This window comes from Gymnogyps californianus, chromosome 10 (genome assembly GCF_018139145.2).
Source record: "Gymnogyps californianus isolate 813 chromosome 10, ASM1813914v2, whole genome shotgun sequence".
Classification (NCBI taxonomy): Eukaryota; Metazoa; Chordata; class Aves; order Accipitriformes; family Cathartidae; genus Gymnogyps; species Gymnogyps californianus.
The window spans coordinates 12,028,309-12,045,307 of NC_059480.1; the positions used below are offsets into that span (position 1 = coordinate 12,028,309).

Below are 16,999 nucleotides of genomic sequence, written 5' to 3' on the forward strand. Positions count from 1 at the left end.
TGAGAGTAGAGCTATAAGAACTGGGAGTGTAGACTGTAATTTAGCTAAATTACTTAGTTTAAAAATACAAGTTTAAAAAGTCACTTTATGTACTTAAATCAGGGACAGAAATTTGATAATCAGTTGCCCTACAATCAGAATAAGGTTTAAAAAGATCAAGTGGCCACAGTGTTCAGGAAATGCATATCCTTTGTAAGTATGTGTGTGGTTTTTTTTTTTTAAAGAAAGATTAGACAACCTTGCTGAATTGCTTTTAAAATACTCTTTACATTAATAAATCTTTATGGAAAATAACAAAAATCATCCGTATATAAATCTTACTTAATACAATGTTCCATAAAATTGTATGACCAAGCTTTTTAACTGTTTGAGGTCATAATTATTTTAGCATAATTACTATTGCAAATGCCGTGGTAGTTTTATATGAAGTCTAGTTAACAGTTTCACCAAAAAGAGGATATAAATCTTTATTATCATTTTAGAAACATTAATTATATGGTTTTTTTAAATCCAGTCAGACAATTTAGTTTGCTTTAAGGGGTTGTGATCTTGTTCCCCACTTTCATCGTCTATTTTTGGTCATTCTTCCTACACAGAGAAGAAAGCTGAGAGAATCGTAGAACAGCCAAAGTAAATCTACTGTGTGACTTGAATTCAAGACTTAAAGGTAAAAATCTCTTAGCTGGTCCCTCTGAAATAGTAGTGCAAACGATTTTGGCTCTGGTCGCTCAAAAAATGCAAGATATCCCCTGCTTTACTCCAGGTTGGTGTTTCAGTGACAAACTCCACTGTGTTCAGGGAGCAGAGAGAGATGGTATTTTGAGGGACGTGTGTGTATATGTAACAACAGAAGGCTTCAAAGCCAGCCAGACTCGTGTTCATGCAGTGTTTTCCTCCTAGATCAGCATGCAGACACCGTACCTACTGAAGGGTTACTTCACTAGCCGGCTAAGAAGCTTAGGTGTGGGAGCTCCACAGGGTTTAACACTGCCTGCTCAGCCTTCGCTTTTGCTGTACACCATGACATTGTTGCTAGGTGATACAGAAACGAGACTTCATCAGATGGCAAAAAGCAGGTGACCGAGAGAAAATTAGGAAGAGGGAAACTCCCCTATAAAAGTCAGGTGATCTACAATAGCGCTCAGAGCTGACATTTATGTTGCATCTTTCATCCAGAGACCTTTAAAGTACTTAATGAAAGAAGGGTAAGTATATGCAGTTCAGTCTTTTTCCACACTGGGGGATGGCAAGGTGCTATGTATTGTATAGCAATGCAAATTTTAAAAGTCCAAGAGGAAGGAGTACTTCCCTGTAGTTTCTGTAACTAAAAAGTGTTTAAATGGTGCTGGATGCACGCAAAATGCTTTGTGAAATATTTGGTCATTTTAATCATCTCGAGTTGTGACACCCCAGAGGGTGACTGTGTCAGCTGAGAGGTTTGTACAAGCATTTTCTCCGTATGATAATGATGCAATATAGCTTATGATTTACCTCGCAAGTTGTATTTAGTCCTGCACTTTTCCCTCTCTCACTTTTTCTCCTAATCTTGCTGATTCACCCTAGTATGAATTAGACCAAACGTTAGATTACATGATTGATTTTACAAGTATCTTAAAATTGAAACAGAAATAGTCCTAGTCCTAGATACAAAATCTTAAATAAAGCATCAAGCTGTACAAATGGAAAAATACAAGGACGAGTTCCAGTACTGCTGAAGAACTCTGTAAAAGATCTAACTTTTTTAAACACAAAACATATAATGATTTCTGTAACAACCAAAATAATTCACCTAGCTTCCTCCCGAGTAGTTGATTCAGATTCCTGTCAAGTCTTCCCTGTCACACCATTCTGTCATGGTGTGACATTTACATGGTTTTGGTTTTTTGGGTTTTTAAAATTATTTATGTATATGCTTGAATTGTATATGCATATATTCTGGCACTACCTTGGCCAAAATCTAAAAGTAGAAAGTTGGGTCAAAGTTGAAAAATGTGTTGAGTGACATGGTACACAGGACATAATGTCTGCAAGTGTGAATGATGAGAAGAATAAACCACCTATGCAATACCTTCCAGTAATTTAAACATGTGAGTAAAGGGAGTTTCCATAAGGCAAGTTTCTGTGCAGCTTCCCTTGCTGGTGTTTTGGGTTTTGGTGGTGGTGGTGGTGGTGTTGCTGGGGTTTTTTGTTTAGTTGGTTTTGGGGGTTTTTTTTGGATTGGAGGGCAGGATTTGCTAACAGTGGCTTATGGGGTCTATCCTGATACTAGGCAGGATCTAAATATTGGTAGGATGTTAAAAATATTAAGACAAACTGCACTACCTCACGAATTTATAGGAAGGGTCAATATTTCAAAATAGGTGGGGGGTGTGCCCCCTCGTAACAGCAAAACAACATAACTTGGTTTTCAGTTTTCAGTTCAGAATGCAGTTCCATTCTCAAACAGCTAACCTCAGTTAAAATATGCATAATTTTAACTTCACAGTTAATTTTTTTTAATAATAAATGGAATATGAGACAAGCTTCTAACTTGAAAATCCGCACTGTCCAGGGGAAATAGTAATAGCTGAGTTTTACTCCAGAGACTAAAACAATTAGCAAACAAGAACCTAGTGTAGAATTTGATGAAGTAGTCTGGGGGCTTTAAATCTCTGCTTCAGAAAGAGAGATGGATGAGCCTGGGTGTTGTATGAAGAAGGGAGAAGTTTCAAGGGTTTAGACTTGATTAAAGCAGCTCAGCAAAGTCAGGAGCTATTTAGTTTCTTGTGAGACAGGGTTTTGCCATTAGAGCAGAAAGGTTCCCAGGCAAAGGTCATTAACTTTTTTGTAAAACTTCTTTAAGGATTTCCCTTCTATATATTAGGTGTTATGATGTCCATTTGTTTCACTTAATGAGTAATGCACAGTGCATTTAAGAATCTGAATTACTGGTACTTCTCTGTCTTTGAACTCCTTCCTGGACTTCTATAAAGTTCATGCCAGATCACATATATATGCGGCAATATAGGGAAAACGGTGGGGATGTACTTTTTTTAACTCCATTTGCTACTCTGGGTAGCAATATATTTCTGTGATTTCTTCACTCCAGTCTCCCTTCCAGTGAGATCCTCCCAGTGTAAAAGTGGTATGCAATTTATTCCACAAATGCAGGATGTTTCCGGAATTCCTGTTTTGGTTTCTTTTTTATTTCTGGATGCCTGCTTCATGCTTCTCTTTCACAGAAACTGTACATATTAACATTGAAGTCTGTTTTCTGTTTTGGCAATTGCATCAGGCAGCTTCAGTAAAACCTTAAGAACTACTACAGGTGGTTTTGTCCCAGGTGATAGTACTGTATCGGCACACTAGCTATTTCCTGTGCTGTCTTCTCTATTGCAGCCCCACTGTCTGCCCTTACTCGGCTATAACCACAACAGTAGTATTAGTACTGGCCATTAATAGCCCTGTTTAGCATATTCCTATTGGTAAAACACCACAGAGGCATAGATGATCTAGAGTTTAAGAAATAGTTTTGGCACAGATCTATGCTTAAATTCTTTTCTTTGGCAGATAAATTGACACAGTACTTAAGTGTTCTGATATATGTTAGTCTATTGACAGAACAAACAGTAAGTGTAATAATACAGTCCAGCACGTGCATTAGTTGGCCAAGATACACACATACTTACATAATTGTTCTTTGCATTATCATAAAACTGACATTTCCATAACAGTTTTGTTATTAGTGAAAATAATCTTTGATTCTATGTTTCAGAGTAAGCAAGCTGTGGAAAAAACAACAAAAATCTCAAAAAGTTGTAAGAGGAAGGAAGAAAGAAAAAAAGAACAAAAGTCAGGTCATTTCCAGACATCTACGTTCTCAAAAGATGCATGAAAATCTGAGAGGCATTGTACATGCTTCCAAACCACTGTCTGTGCAATATTCAGAGTTTTAAAAGGTGCATGGAGAATGAAAATGTTCTTACAAGGTGAAGATGCATCTGTATATTCATTTGAAATGGGATTAGGAGTATGAAAAGAAAACTGTTATGGCAATTACATAAGTTGGGTGTCAAAACACTTGGAGCTTTGAATGAATATTATTTGACATGGAGACAATCAGAATCCAGAATCAATCCTTGGTGAATTACACTGCATCCTTACTGTGAAATTATTGCAGAACTTTAATTGATTATAAATTGTATAATATAAAACAATATTCCAAATTTGGATACCTACGATTATGTACGTCCTCATTCACAGTTGCCAAACAAATTCTTTTTTGCCATTCTGTAGCACACAATTGGCTGAGCAGCTATAATTCTAGCTGGACAATCACTTGATGGGCTAAAAGGAACTTAGTTCAAGTTCCTATGTTTAGATATTCGATTTGGAACATTTTCAGTAAAATCTGAATGAGATAAGCAAATGCAGTCTTCCCCTGCCTAATCTGAAATAGTGAGGTTTTTATTTACAGTTAAAAACAGTGACAAAGTACATAGGGAAAACTCACTGAGAGAGCTATCCCATTTTGTGCCACTCTCCCATGTGCGACCTCCTTAATGTTGTGTGTCTGTAGGGAACAGACGAATTCTAGAGTGCCAGGATAGTATTTCTCCAAAACAGCTTGAAATTTTTTATACAGCTCTTTAGGTGATAAAATAGTCAAGAAAATAATTATTAGTTGGGAAACTATTATTTTATTTCTATAAAGCAACATGGACAGAGTTAAAGGTACCTGTATCATATTTGCTCTACAACTTTCACTGCTAATGTAAGTTCTGGCACTGCACAGTAAAAATGCAAGTTTTATTTTTAAGAGTAAACAAGACCAAGCAAGGGTATACCAAATCAAAAGTTTCCTCCTTTCTATTTTGAAAAAATTAGTTTTCAAAACATCTCTTTCATCCTAATACTGAAAACAGTGTTTCACGTTGGCAATCTCTCTTCTATCAAAGGATATCCCAGTCTTTTGGAATAAATTCAGAGCTGCATCTCATTTGAACTGACATGCTTGGCAAAAGAGCTGGTTATGCCTGATGGCTTCTTATATGAGGAGGTGAGGAGGAGAGACTAAAGGAAGGGATCGTAATTGTTTTAATGACAATGTTTGATATTTTATTGACTTTTTTCTATCCATAGGCATCCAGAGCAGTTCCTATATACTTGAGCTACTTGTTTTGCTGCCCTCCTCCCAGTTGTGCAGGAGAAACTGCTTTATAGCATCGTGAAGCAATTAAGTTCAGGGAATGGTTACAGGTTAAAACTAGCATTGCCAAATTATTGAAATCAGTGTGTTTTATATTTGGAAAGTGTACAGCAAATGTGCGACATTTTGACAGCACCCAAACATAATTATAATCTGTGTCATAGTTTGCTCTTATGAGCTCTTAGAACTGAAGAGGAGACTTGCATCCAGTTTCCACCTAACCCCTGCTAAGATAAATTAGAGATGACAAGGCAAATTGTCAAAAAAAAAAAAAAGAGTGACTACAACAGGCTTTTTTAAAATCTCTATTTAGAAGCAGTTGACATTTTACATAGCAGAAATTAAATGTGCTTAAATTTCTGAATTTTTTAACTTTAGGAACATATATTCAAAACTTAAATGTTCATGCAAAAGGTATAAAAATACAATGTATTATCAAAGGAAATTATGTATACATTTTCTTTTAAAGTTTTACAAAAAACAGTTTTAATTTTAAACTTTTCTGCATTACAACTAGTCCTAGTAATTCAGATTCAGAAGTGCCACGATGGCTTTAAAAAAAGGAGAAAAAATAATGTGATGAGTTACAAAGAACTCGGTTATCAAAGTTAATGACAAATTTATGACTAGAAAGTAGTTACTTCAACTTTGTATCATTGACCTTTTCAAATTTTCTCTGATAGCTGTTGGGAACATATTGAGAGAGGCCTATTGGTAAGATACACCCACAGTCAGGAAAAACAGAAGCAATTTTGTATCTAAATATTTTCACTGTAGTTTAATTATAACATTTCTTTCTGATTGGGAAATAGAGTAATCAGGAGTTTTTTAGTATATATGCTATAGTCCATGTTACTGTCACACACTGCTGTATTAGCATAATGATAGTAGTAGCTTGAGCGTCGCATCAGCTACATACGGTGGGTCCTCTGAGTTTATAGATCTCTCAACTCTGGCCAAACCAGAGACTCAGTGACCTCAAGATAGCAGTTGTTCCTTCTGTGGCTGACTTCTGCGAGTTTGAGAATTGGACAGTGCGGATTGAGAGAAGTGTGAATCAGCTGAGGTAAGAGCAAAAGATCTTATTCACATGCTGTTTAACAGTGTTATCAAAGAAATGATAGGTCCTTCTGAATTGATAGTTGATTAATGTAGAAACAGAAGATCTTTAAGATCAATTGAAGTGACTGAACTATTTTTATTTTTTACTTTATTACCAAAGGCCAGAGTTTTGTGGCCAAGGTGCACAACATGCAAGCCACTGCTGAAGTGTATGGCTTGCTCTGTTAGCAGTCTTAGGAAACATGTCAAGAGTTGGAATTCCAGGAGGATTTGGTCATCCTCTCCCCTTAGTGAAGGCAGTCCAGTCCGTTGAGGTGAAGCTGTGATTCACAGCTGGAGAAACTTGCACTACAACTGCTCATAATACTCTCTGTATGTAGAGAACATCCTTCATAAGGAATGTCAGTTTGGCACCTGCTGGGTGTCCTCTTTAAACATAAAAAATGTTTTAAAAATACATAAATGCACTCAAAAATCTTGCACAATGTCTTCCTTGGCTTAAAAAATGTGTGGTAACGTATGAAAAGTTTTTATTTCTATTCACACTTTGTATTACTCTACAGCACTTGCAAAGCTGGATGGATGCACCGTGTACTCCTTTTGTACACTAGCAATAATTCACTGTGAGATTGATACATGGTCCACAGAATGACTTGGAGCTGCTTTCCTTCTCAGCAGCTTGAACTCTGTTGTTGTCTGCTATACCAGGCAAGCAGAAAATGTTTAGAGCATCAAACCAGTGTGAGTTTTAACATTGATTATATTCAGCATAATTGAAGGTAGGAACCATTCAAATTTAAAGTATTAAGAGTTCTACAAATACAGATTCTCTAGTTCCTCAACGTAAAGAAAATTTGGGCTTGATTAGGGATCATGACATTCAAGTTATCCAAAATTGCTTTTTCTTAAATTTTAAAATTCACATTAATTTTGTACATATTACTTTATTGGTGTTAGCATCTAAAAGCTGAATTACACAGAGATAAATGATAGGTATTTCTGTTACAAGGAAAACTCATTTCTGGATGGAATGATATTTTGAATGTTAAAAGGGGATTAAGAAGTGTGATTTCTGTCTCTGCCCTTCCTTTCCTTTAAAATATCTCATTTTTGACTCTGTACTCTTATTTATACCATATTCTTAGACATCATTATTCCTGTGCCTTTATAATTGTATGTCACCCAACTGTGACAGTCAGCAGCAATTGTTATTGAAGGAAAGTTGGCAAAACCAAGAAGTTAGTATTTTGAAACCTCAACTCGGCAGCATTTCTGCTGAGCACAGACATTATTTTTTTTAAAGTGGTAGAGAAACAATTTCTCAAGTTAGTAAGCGGTAATCCAGCCTAGTTTTTAAAGTTTACCACCACAATCTGATGTAGATCCAGATCTGGACTGGTACTAGTACAGAACAGTGAAGATAAGTACTCTGGTTGGTATGACTCTTCTAATAGTGGGTTAATGAATAGAGAAACAACTGATTTTTCTACAGTACAAGTGGGAACTGACTCACATTTAAGATCTTGCTTCAGCCAGCAATATAAGTGTGATTGGAGTCATTTGGCTTTGCAAACTGATGCTCAAAGTTCAGCCCAACCACCAAAACCAATGTGGACATACTGAGATTTCTGCAGTGTGGTCAGAGACTTGATAAATTGCAATGAACTAATCAGAAATTAAAGGGAGGGGGAGAGGGTGGGTATGTGTGCGTGCACGCACAAGGGTCGGATCCAGGGCTAGAGAAGACTTTTGCCTTTAGCGTTTTGCTTTGTGGATAAGCTGAGGTGAACCAGTGTGGTCCATGCACATCTGTAGTGTTTTGTTGATCCTTCCTGTTCAAGGTGTATGATGGGGTATGTTTATGTTTTAGGGTATACCTCCGTAGAAATGTCTTGGACTACATACAAAAATAAGTGCTGCATATGTTTCTAAAGCTGCCAAGAACATGCTTTGTTGGGCACAATCAGGTACTCTGAATGTAGTTGGTCTATTTGGCAATGTGATAGGAGAACTTTTGTGCAGATGAAATACTGGTAAGTCTTGAGAAAAGGAAAAGAAAGGTGGACTGTTTCTAACTTCAGCTGTTACAACTTCCATTAGTTTGTTTGTACTAACTTTAAATAGAACATTCTATCTTTCAAGTATAATTTGTACATGAATATCAACATTATTTAACAAACTTATCTTAAAGTAGGCTTAAAGAGACAGGGCACTATATTGGAAGTCAATTTTGTATACTTTTATTTGGGTAAAGATTAGAAAAGAAATGCAAGTTTCTATTATCCTTTAAAATAATGATGTATATTGTTTAGATTTGTTGTTATCCACACTTTGAAGCTCCACTTTTTAAGATGTATGTAGTTGTATATGTAAATATTTTATTTTTGAATGTAATCAGCCACTTTAAAATCCCCTTTTAGCTTTTTAGTTCCCTAGTGCTTCACAACTCTTATTTTCTGCTGATTTTTTTTTTGTCCCCTCACAAATTCAAGCTGATAAATTAGCAAGTAAATTCAGACTATCCTACTCTGCCATTACAAAGTAGCCGTATTTACTTGACCATTTCCATGAAGGATTACTGCTGTCTAACAAGACTTAGCTTTCAATTACTAGAGACTGTAGACTTTGAGAACTTTGAATGCAAGGTATTTGTGGTATTTTCACAAGAGGAATTTTCATAGTGTGTATATAATAAAATACAGGAACAGTGAAAAATAGAAATAATACAGAAATGGAATGTTGAGGAATGTTGCAATTTCATGTTGGTGAATAATGCTGTGGGCTGATGGGGCTGGGAGAGTATTTGGTGGTTTCCGGAACTGTTCAGGCTGGTGTTGTGGGCTACCTAGCCTAGTCAGACTCCCACTGCTGGATCATCCCATCCCATCTTTCTGTTAAGAAAACTGTTTGCATGCACATCATCAAAACAGGACCACGCTACTTCCCGAGGTGATGGCGGAGGAGCAGGGGCTGGCTCCCCAGCTTGGCTCCCTGCTCTCTGCAGGGATGCGCATCCTCATAACGAATTTTGAATTGCATCGCTTTGCTGAAACGATGAGGCACAAGAAACAGTACAGCAGGAACCCATGACTGGATGGCTGTTGCTGTTTTCTTTACTGCACCCTCCCCACAGTTGTCCCGTGGGAGCGTGGGTCTCACCCCACCGCCAACCGTTGAAAATGCCACTCCGGGGGCTGATCGCCACCTTTAATTAAATTTCTTTCAGCTTCCTTGTTGCTGAGCGCGGCTGGCCGGCTCTCACAGGCCACCGCCGCCACCTCTCCCTCACCGTGCCCGGTGAGGCCTATGGTGGAGCGCCCGCGCCCAGCGGGGCAGCGCCCGCAACGGCGGCCCTGGCTGAGCGCGACCGCTAGCGCCGGCAGCGCGGCCTCCCCGCAGGAGAACGCGGCCGGGCCCGCCGCTCCCGCCTGGGCCGGGCCGCGCCCGCTGCCGGCGCGGGGTGGCGCTGCGGCCCCGCGCTGCCGCCCGCCAGGCGCCGCCGGCGCCGCGTCCCCGCCCCTCCGCCATGGCCGATGTGGAGGACGGGGACGAGCCGGGCGCCCCCCACTCGCACCCGGGCTCTGCGGGCTCCAAGGCGGGCGCCCCCGACAAGATGTTCTCGCTGAAGAAGTGGAACGCGGTGGCCATGTGGAGCTGGGATGTGGAGTGCGACACCTGCGCCATTTGCCGGGTGCAGGTCATGGGTAAGCGCCGGCCGGCAGGCCCCGGCCGCCATGGCCGCCGCCCCCCGCCGCGGGGCAGGGGGCGCCGGCGCTTCAGCGGCGCCCAGCCCGCGGGCCAGCGGGGTGCCCTGCCGCCGTGCCCTCCTCCCCTCGCACGGCGGGCGGAGGAGAGAGACGCGGTTTCCGGCAGAAGGGGGGGCTGCGTCTGCGCCCGCCGCGCCTCCTCCTCCTCCTCCGCGCCCTCGCCTGAAGAAGAGGAGGGCCCTGCGGCCCTCGGTGTCGCTGTGCGGTCGCCCCGAGGGCGCTCTGCCGGAGCGCTCGAGGGCGCCACGCAGGAGTGCAGGGCCGTGTGGTCACCTCAGGCTGCACACGCCTGTCGGGGCAGCGTCTCCCCCTGCCCCGCCGGGGCCCGCTCCCCTGGCCGGCCTTGGGCAGCCCTCCCTGCGCCGCCCTCCTGCCGGCGGAGGCCGCAGCGCCTGCTGAGCTGCTGCCGGGCCCCTGTCGGCATGGGGAGCGGCGCTCGTCAAGCGGGCTGAGGTTGAACCAGGGCCCGGAGGCGGGCTGCTGTCTTACCATCCCCGTCCTTTGCAAAGGCGCCTTCCTCGTGGAGTCTGTTTCTTGTCTATTGGCAAACTCCGCAAGCGCTGAGTTACAGCCGAGCTGATCGAAATGCTAGATGTGTGGTGCTGCTGTTTGTGGGTTTTGTTGGGTGGGTTTTTTTTTTTTTTTTTTTGAAGAAGCAGTTGTGGATGTAGATATAAATTCATTTTCCAAATCTGTCAATCCAGAGTCTCTAACATTTCTACCCAAGCCTCCTAATGACTAGTGCAGTTTAACACACGTGAATGTACCGAAAAACGTATCGAAAAGTAAGGGGTTAGTTTACCTGGTTTTGAAATCTTGAGAATCTCTTTGAAAGCAGCCTCATCGTTGACTGGCATTACTGTTTTCTGATATCTTTTGCAAATATGATATTTATCTTGGATATTTGAAAATTCTTTAAATTCTTCCTCTACTGTATATCTACATCCAATTTTTACTATTGTGCTGAGTCCTCCTAGGCGTAACTGTCCTCTCATTTGGGCTTGGTACAGTCTGGCAGGACAAATGACCCAAGATTCCTTCCAGAGCACCTTGCTTTTGTAGGTCCAGGAACCATGATACTGCAAATCCAGTCAGGTTTTGGCTTAACAGAAATGAGACAAAATATGCAATGCTGTCATTTCTCATACATATTTTTACTGAGAATGTTCTGTGGAACAGAAAAGGCAAAAAGGTGTACTAGAAGAAAAAAGATGCAGGCCACACTGAAGTGGTGGGAGATTCACCTTCTGCATAAGCATGTTTTGAAGATTGTCTGCTTTTATGTGGTGAACAGAGACCACCCTGGCAATATGAAATTGCCTTCATCTGCCATGTAAGCCATAATCTTAAGAATGTATTTCCCTGTTCTAGCTAGCCTGTTACAGGGCACTATAAAAAAAGTCTTAAATGAACAAAATCTTACCCAGAGCTTTTATAAAAGTTTAAAAAAAAAAAAAAGTTCATTTATAATTTTTCGTAACTAGAACTTTTCATCTGAAACTAGCAGAAAAATCTGGTAACCATTTTTTTGAGAACAAACCACATTGTTAGAATGTGAAACTTGATCATTACTGACTTCAGTTTAGCAATTTCATGTTGACCCTGCCAGACCTGGTCTGGCTCCTGTAGAGCCACTGCGTCTGCAGTAACCTTAGGTTGGAGGCAGTGCCAGCCTTAAGCTGGCACTTGTTGAAAGTTTGTTTGTTTGATTTTTCCAAGGGAGGGAAGTGTTAGCTGGCTTAATTTTCTACTGGTTTAACTCCTTGAACCAACGTGGTCTTCAAGGATCACAGAAGCACAAGGGAAAGAAGCAAAAATGCAGGTGTTAGCTGGGAAGGGCAGGATTGCAGTACTGACTTAGATTTGCTTAACCTTTCAGACTGACACCCTTAGGATTATGATGCAGGAGTGAGGACAGCTTACCGTGGTATGGTTGCAGTGATTTCTGTCCTCAGCTCTCTGTGCTGCTTCTCTGTCTGAAACTGCAAATCTAGGGCTAGGATAGGAAAGCTGCTTTTATAGTGACTACTAGTTTGCCACAGCTTACTGCCCTGCATATTGAGGTCACCCCAGATCGGTTTGCTTTGATGTACCATGATACAAGTTGAAGCACTTTGGCTGAATCTTCCCTGCAGCTTGGCCCTTAAATGCTGTGGAAATATAAATTATAGGAACAGACAACAGGGAACTTTATTTACTGCCTTTTATCTCAGTGACGAAAAGGCAACTGTTTCAGAGTTTTTGTCCTCTCTGTTCTTTATTAACTGAGAAAATGAGGAATGTCTGGGCAGATGAATCTAAACAGAAGTACCGGCCGTATCTGGCAGAGAAAGCAAAAATACTCAAATCTAAATTCCTGTAGCACATTATGTTTCTGTCTTCTAGGAAAATATGGTCCAACTAGTGACATGTGGGCCAGGTCCAACCTGCAGGACACTTTTGTTTAAGCTATTGCCTTTTCTTTGGAGGAGATGAAGATGTGTTTGCTCCCATAATAGTTGAAAACTTTCTGTTGTGCATGGCACATGCACATATGTCTATGGCAGCCCATGTTGGGGCAGAGGAGAAACAAAGGCATTTTTCCGCTGTATGTGTGGCACAGTACTAAGCCTGGAAGTTGTCACTTCTCTATCTTACTGAGTCCTGAACCTGCCATCCAGTCCTATAGCCAGAGACAGGAGTGCATAAGGATGATAAATATTTTAAATTAGATATTGTTCCATGTTTATCTATTCATTTATATTATCAAATTGACCAATATGTTTGCATGTGTGTATGACTTGTGAAAATTACATGCAGGTACTTACTGAGGAAAACTACTGTATAAAAAGTAGTAGGAGGTGGGGTTGTGGTGAGAAATGTACAGCCTAAAAAAATCAAAATTGTGAATGATTTCCTTAAAAGGAGATGCTGACATCTGAAAAACAAAGTCCTGTAATTAGGGTTTGGCTTTGTGCTTGCTCTGGTCTTAATATGCCTGAGAGCCTTGGCACAAATCTGCTGGTTGTTATATCTACAAAATGGAGAAGGCTTTTTTTTCGGCAGAAGTTATGAAAATACCAAAGCAATGGAAAATAAACAAAACTTGTTGGACAGTTTATAGTCCTTCTGATGTCTTTCAGATATATATTTCATTGTTATGTGCACTGTTTTAAAATGTAGGGGAGATTATTTAATGTTAAAAGACTGAACTAGACATCAAAACTTGGGATTTTTACCTTTGTAAATTGGTTTTAGAGTTTATATTTTCCTCTGACAAACCTATTCTTAAGATGGAATCCTGAGAATCAAATTGAGTCTTGTTCTTGTTTACTTTTAGATGCCTGTCTTAGATGTCAAGCTGAAAACAAACAAGAAGATTGTGTTGGTATGTAGTGATTTCATTCGCTTGTTTTTCAATTGAAGCTTCTCTCAGTAGGGTGCATTTTAGAGTTTGAAGGGAATACTGATTTTATTAATGCTCAAAAGTAAACTGGTGTTTCATTCTACGTTGTGTCATCTTTTTACATTAGTAATACTTTATGCTTTATTTTTGAGCACTCATAAAATTAGTTTTCACTTCCGACATGCTGTAGAACAAAACAGCTTCAAATTTGCAGTCAGCACATACACAACTGAGAGATTTAAGTTTCTCTCACCCTGTGCGTAATTGAGGAGATGATAATGTACGCTTTTGAAGTGGGTAGGAAAAGGCTACTTTTTTTTCTTCTGAGATGCATGCCAGAAGACACAATGGTAATACCAGTAAAAATCCTCTGTTCTGAAATAAATGTGTGTCTGGGTTAGAAAGCGGTATTTTTCCCAGTCTTAATTCAGACATAGTGGAGGCAATTGCTTGATTGTTCACTTTTCATTTGAAAAAGTGGAATCACTTGAGTTTGCTATAATGGTGTGTAGATATAAACATGCTTTCAGTTGCATACCAATGTATGCAAAAGCAAATCTTAACTTAATTCTGATATATTTAAATGGGAAATAGTGAAAATTGTCTCAGAGAGTTTGCTTTAAACGTTTAAGTCAACTTTTAAAGCAGTGGTAAACCTTTCCATGCCCTTGTTCTTTCTGTTTTGAAGTTTCGTATTGTCTCAAACTTAATCCACTGTTGTTTTTGATGATTGTTTTAGTGAGAACAGGAATTTCCTTTTCCAGATATCTTAATTGGCTTGCTAAGCGTCCTATTTAAGATGGTCAGAGAGGAAAAAAACCCGTCATTTACAACACTCCTTTGATTGGTACCCTTGTATTCCAATAAGGAAAATGTGAACTAACAAGGGAAAAAAGCAAAGTAACTAATACTATTCAGGAGTAGATGGACAATAGATAACCCTTTTTGTTGTGTTGAAACAGTTGTAGCCTGTGAATAACTTCTGGTCTAAGATCCCATTTTGAGGCTATGTACTGTGTCAGGTGTGCCTCCTTGATATCATACATTTAAGTTTAAACACTGCATTTCAGATGAGAATTTGGTGATATGCTCTTGTGTGATAGTCAGTCAGTACTGCATTGGCTATATTTCGGTACTGGGGAAGATCAAGTTAAGAACTGAGATAGTTGCACTTATTTCCTGGACAGAACTGATAAATGTGTTTATACCTTCACAAAACTGTGTCACTTTATACAAGAAGGTGAGAATATATGTGTTTCTTTTTTTGTATTTGGAAATAAGTAAAAGGATTGATGACAGAACTGACTATCATCAGAATGACCATAATAATCTAATCTCAGTGGATAAATCAGTGATGACCTGTTTTGTCTCTAAAGCTTGCAGTGATTATAAACATCTGAGATGATAGTTTGGACCTTGCTGTAGGTGTTGATTGGACAGCTGAGTGTGACTGGAATGTGTTCTTTCTTCTCTTTCAGTGGTTTGGGGAGAATGCAATCATTCCTTCCACAATTGCTGCATGTCCTTGTGGGTGAAACAGAATAATCGCTGTCCCCTCTGCCAGCAGGACTGGGTAGTCCAGAGAATAGGCAAATAAAGACACTGGAAGTTTTTTTTCTGTTGATCTTGTTGAAATAGTGTATGTCTTATGCCATATGCTCATACAAAAGAATGGAACATGTCAATCATGGCATGATTTATTTAGTTTATCTGCTACAAGATCAGTGTGGTTTTGTTGTATGCTCTTTGCTGTACGAGGAGGCAATGGTCAGTCTAACTGCAGATATTTCCACAGGTGAAAAAAGAGAGACACTACATTAACAAATATATCTATTACGATTTGAGTGTTAGCTGTATCAGAGCATAGAAACGTGGTGGTGCAGATTATACCCTAAATACAGTTTATTTAATGTTTTTGCATAGATAAATGAATTAATTTGAAAGGGTGACCTTACCTGTAAGGCTGATACGCTGCATAGTTTACTGTCAGGATAAAGAAATTGTTTTCTAAGTAATATTGTATACAAAAACAGAGTTGGTCAGTTTTTTAGAAAGTATTCTGTTTTTTAATATAAAATGAATAGTGTGTAAAGTATTTGCTATGTGCTTTTCCCATCACACTATACTAAACATTTCTAATTTAGGTTTTCTTTATGACTTTAGAAAATTGTTCTGTTCTATCTCTAAGTCTGTTGCTGTATTATATTCTATACATGATTTCTACAACCATAGTATTAAAATTTAACCACATTAATAATTTTTTAATTTATATTTCTGTTAAAGATCATGGAGACGTCTTTTTAATCCAGAGGCTTTTGGTACAAAGACACTTATTTGATATCAGTTAACGGGGTATAAACAATCTCGCTGGTTAGCTGACTAATATAGAAAGCAAACAAAACTGATAATTTAAATATCCCAAGGAAAGCAGGTACTAATTAAATCTAGAGAAAAATGTTAAATTGTGGTTTCATGAAAATTCAGTTATCAGAAATTTCTTTATCATCATTTTATTGGTTACAATGTTTTGCAAGTAGGATAAAGCATTGTTTCAATTTTGTGGAAATTGTCAATCTATCATCTTTTTTATATGAATCGTGATTTTTTTTTCTTACAAATATTTAAGTAGTTGCCTCTGACTTTGTCTTTTCCCTAAATATCCAAAGTAATTACTATTAATCTGAACATATGCTGTGGGGTTTTTTTAAATATATGTAATAGAGAGGTTGAATTACTGCTTTAAGTCTGTAACAAATTCAGGCTTAATAAAATGGTTAAAAAACCTGGGCGCAATTGAAGCAATATTATATGCATATCATTGTTTACTTCAAAATTATCATCTTAAATGTTGAAGATTAATGCATTTCTCAGCAGATGTATTTCAATCTAGTTCTGTTTAAGTATATTTAAAGAGGTTTATCTTAATTGTATAAAGTAGTTCCAATGGCAATCTTTGTGTCATCAAGCATACATGCAGTTTACTGTGTTTTTGTTTAATACTTGTAATCTTGTTTTTAAAATTTTTGATTTTTTTAAAATATAGCTTTTGTCTCATTTACACACTGAGATCAAAAAAATCCTGTGTGTCACTCTTACAGTGTATCACGTCGGTTGTTATTATCACAGATGACGTCTGTCTTAAAATTGAAAACAAATATAAAATAGGTTAACATTAGTAATGAAGTGCCTATAGCATTTACGTTGTTGTGGAGTATTTCTGTTTGTGTAAAAGGATTCTTCCTAAAATGATTACAAAAGAAAATCTGGTTGGATGTGGAAATAATTTCTAGCTGTCAAAGTTAAACTATATCTTATCTACCACCGATTTTCTCTGCCAGAATTTGGTCCCAGGCTCCATCCTCTAACCTCTATTAATTCCATCTAGTCCCATCAGAGGACTTCTTTCTTCATTTTGCTTTGGTTTATAGGTGAATATGGAAAGTACCGAAGTAATTTTCGCTCTGCTTTCAGTTCACGTCACGTGCATGACAAGAGTAGCTGAGAACTGTAATTGTAGAAAAGTTTTCCAAAGTGTCGGCTCACAGGTGTTAACACAAATGAGGTATTAGGAAAGTTAATGTTGAAATCAAAGCAGCT

The 16,999-nt window shown here is 38.9% G+C and overlaps 1 protein-coding gene across 3 annotated transcripts; it reads left to right on the forward strand.

Moving 5' to 3' along the window:
- Nucleotides 1-9,776: 9,776 nt before the first annotated feature.
- On the forward strand, nt 9,777-16,577 carry RNF7 (ring finger protein 7). Of its 3 annotated transcripts, none has more exons than XM_050902466.1 (3): nt 9,777-9,954; nt 13,337-13,384; nt 14,881-16,577. In XM_050902466.1, the coding sequence occupies exons 1-3, from the start codon at nt 9,777-9,779 to the stop codon at nt 14,997-14,999; spliced, it is 345 nt and encodes a 114-aa protein (XP_050758423.1). In that variant the 3' UTR covers nt 15,000-16,577. The 3 variants fall into 3 exon arrangements, with proteins under 3 accessions (XP_050758423.1, XP_050758425.1, XP_050758424.1); XM_050902468.1 differs by having other exon boundaries at nt 9,777-9,947; nt 14,881-15,024; XM_050902467.1 differs by lacking the exon at nt 13,337-13,384.
- Nucleotides 16,578-16,999: the final 422 nt, after the last annotated feature.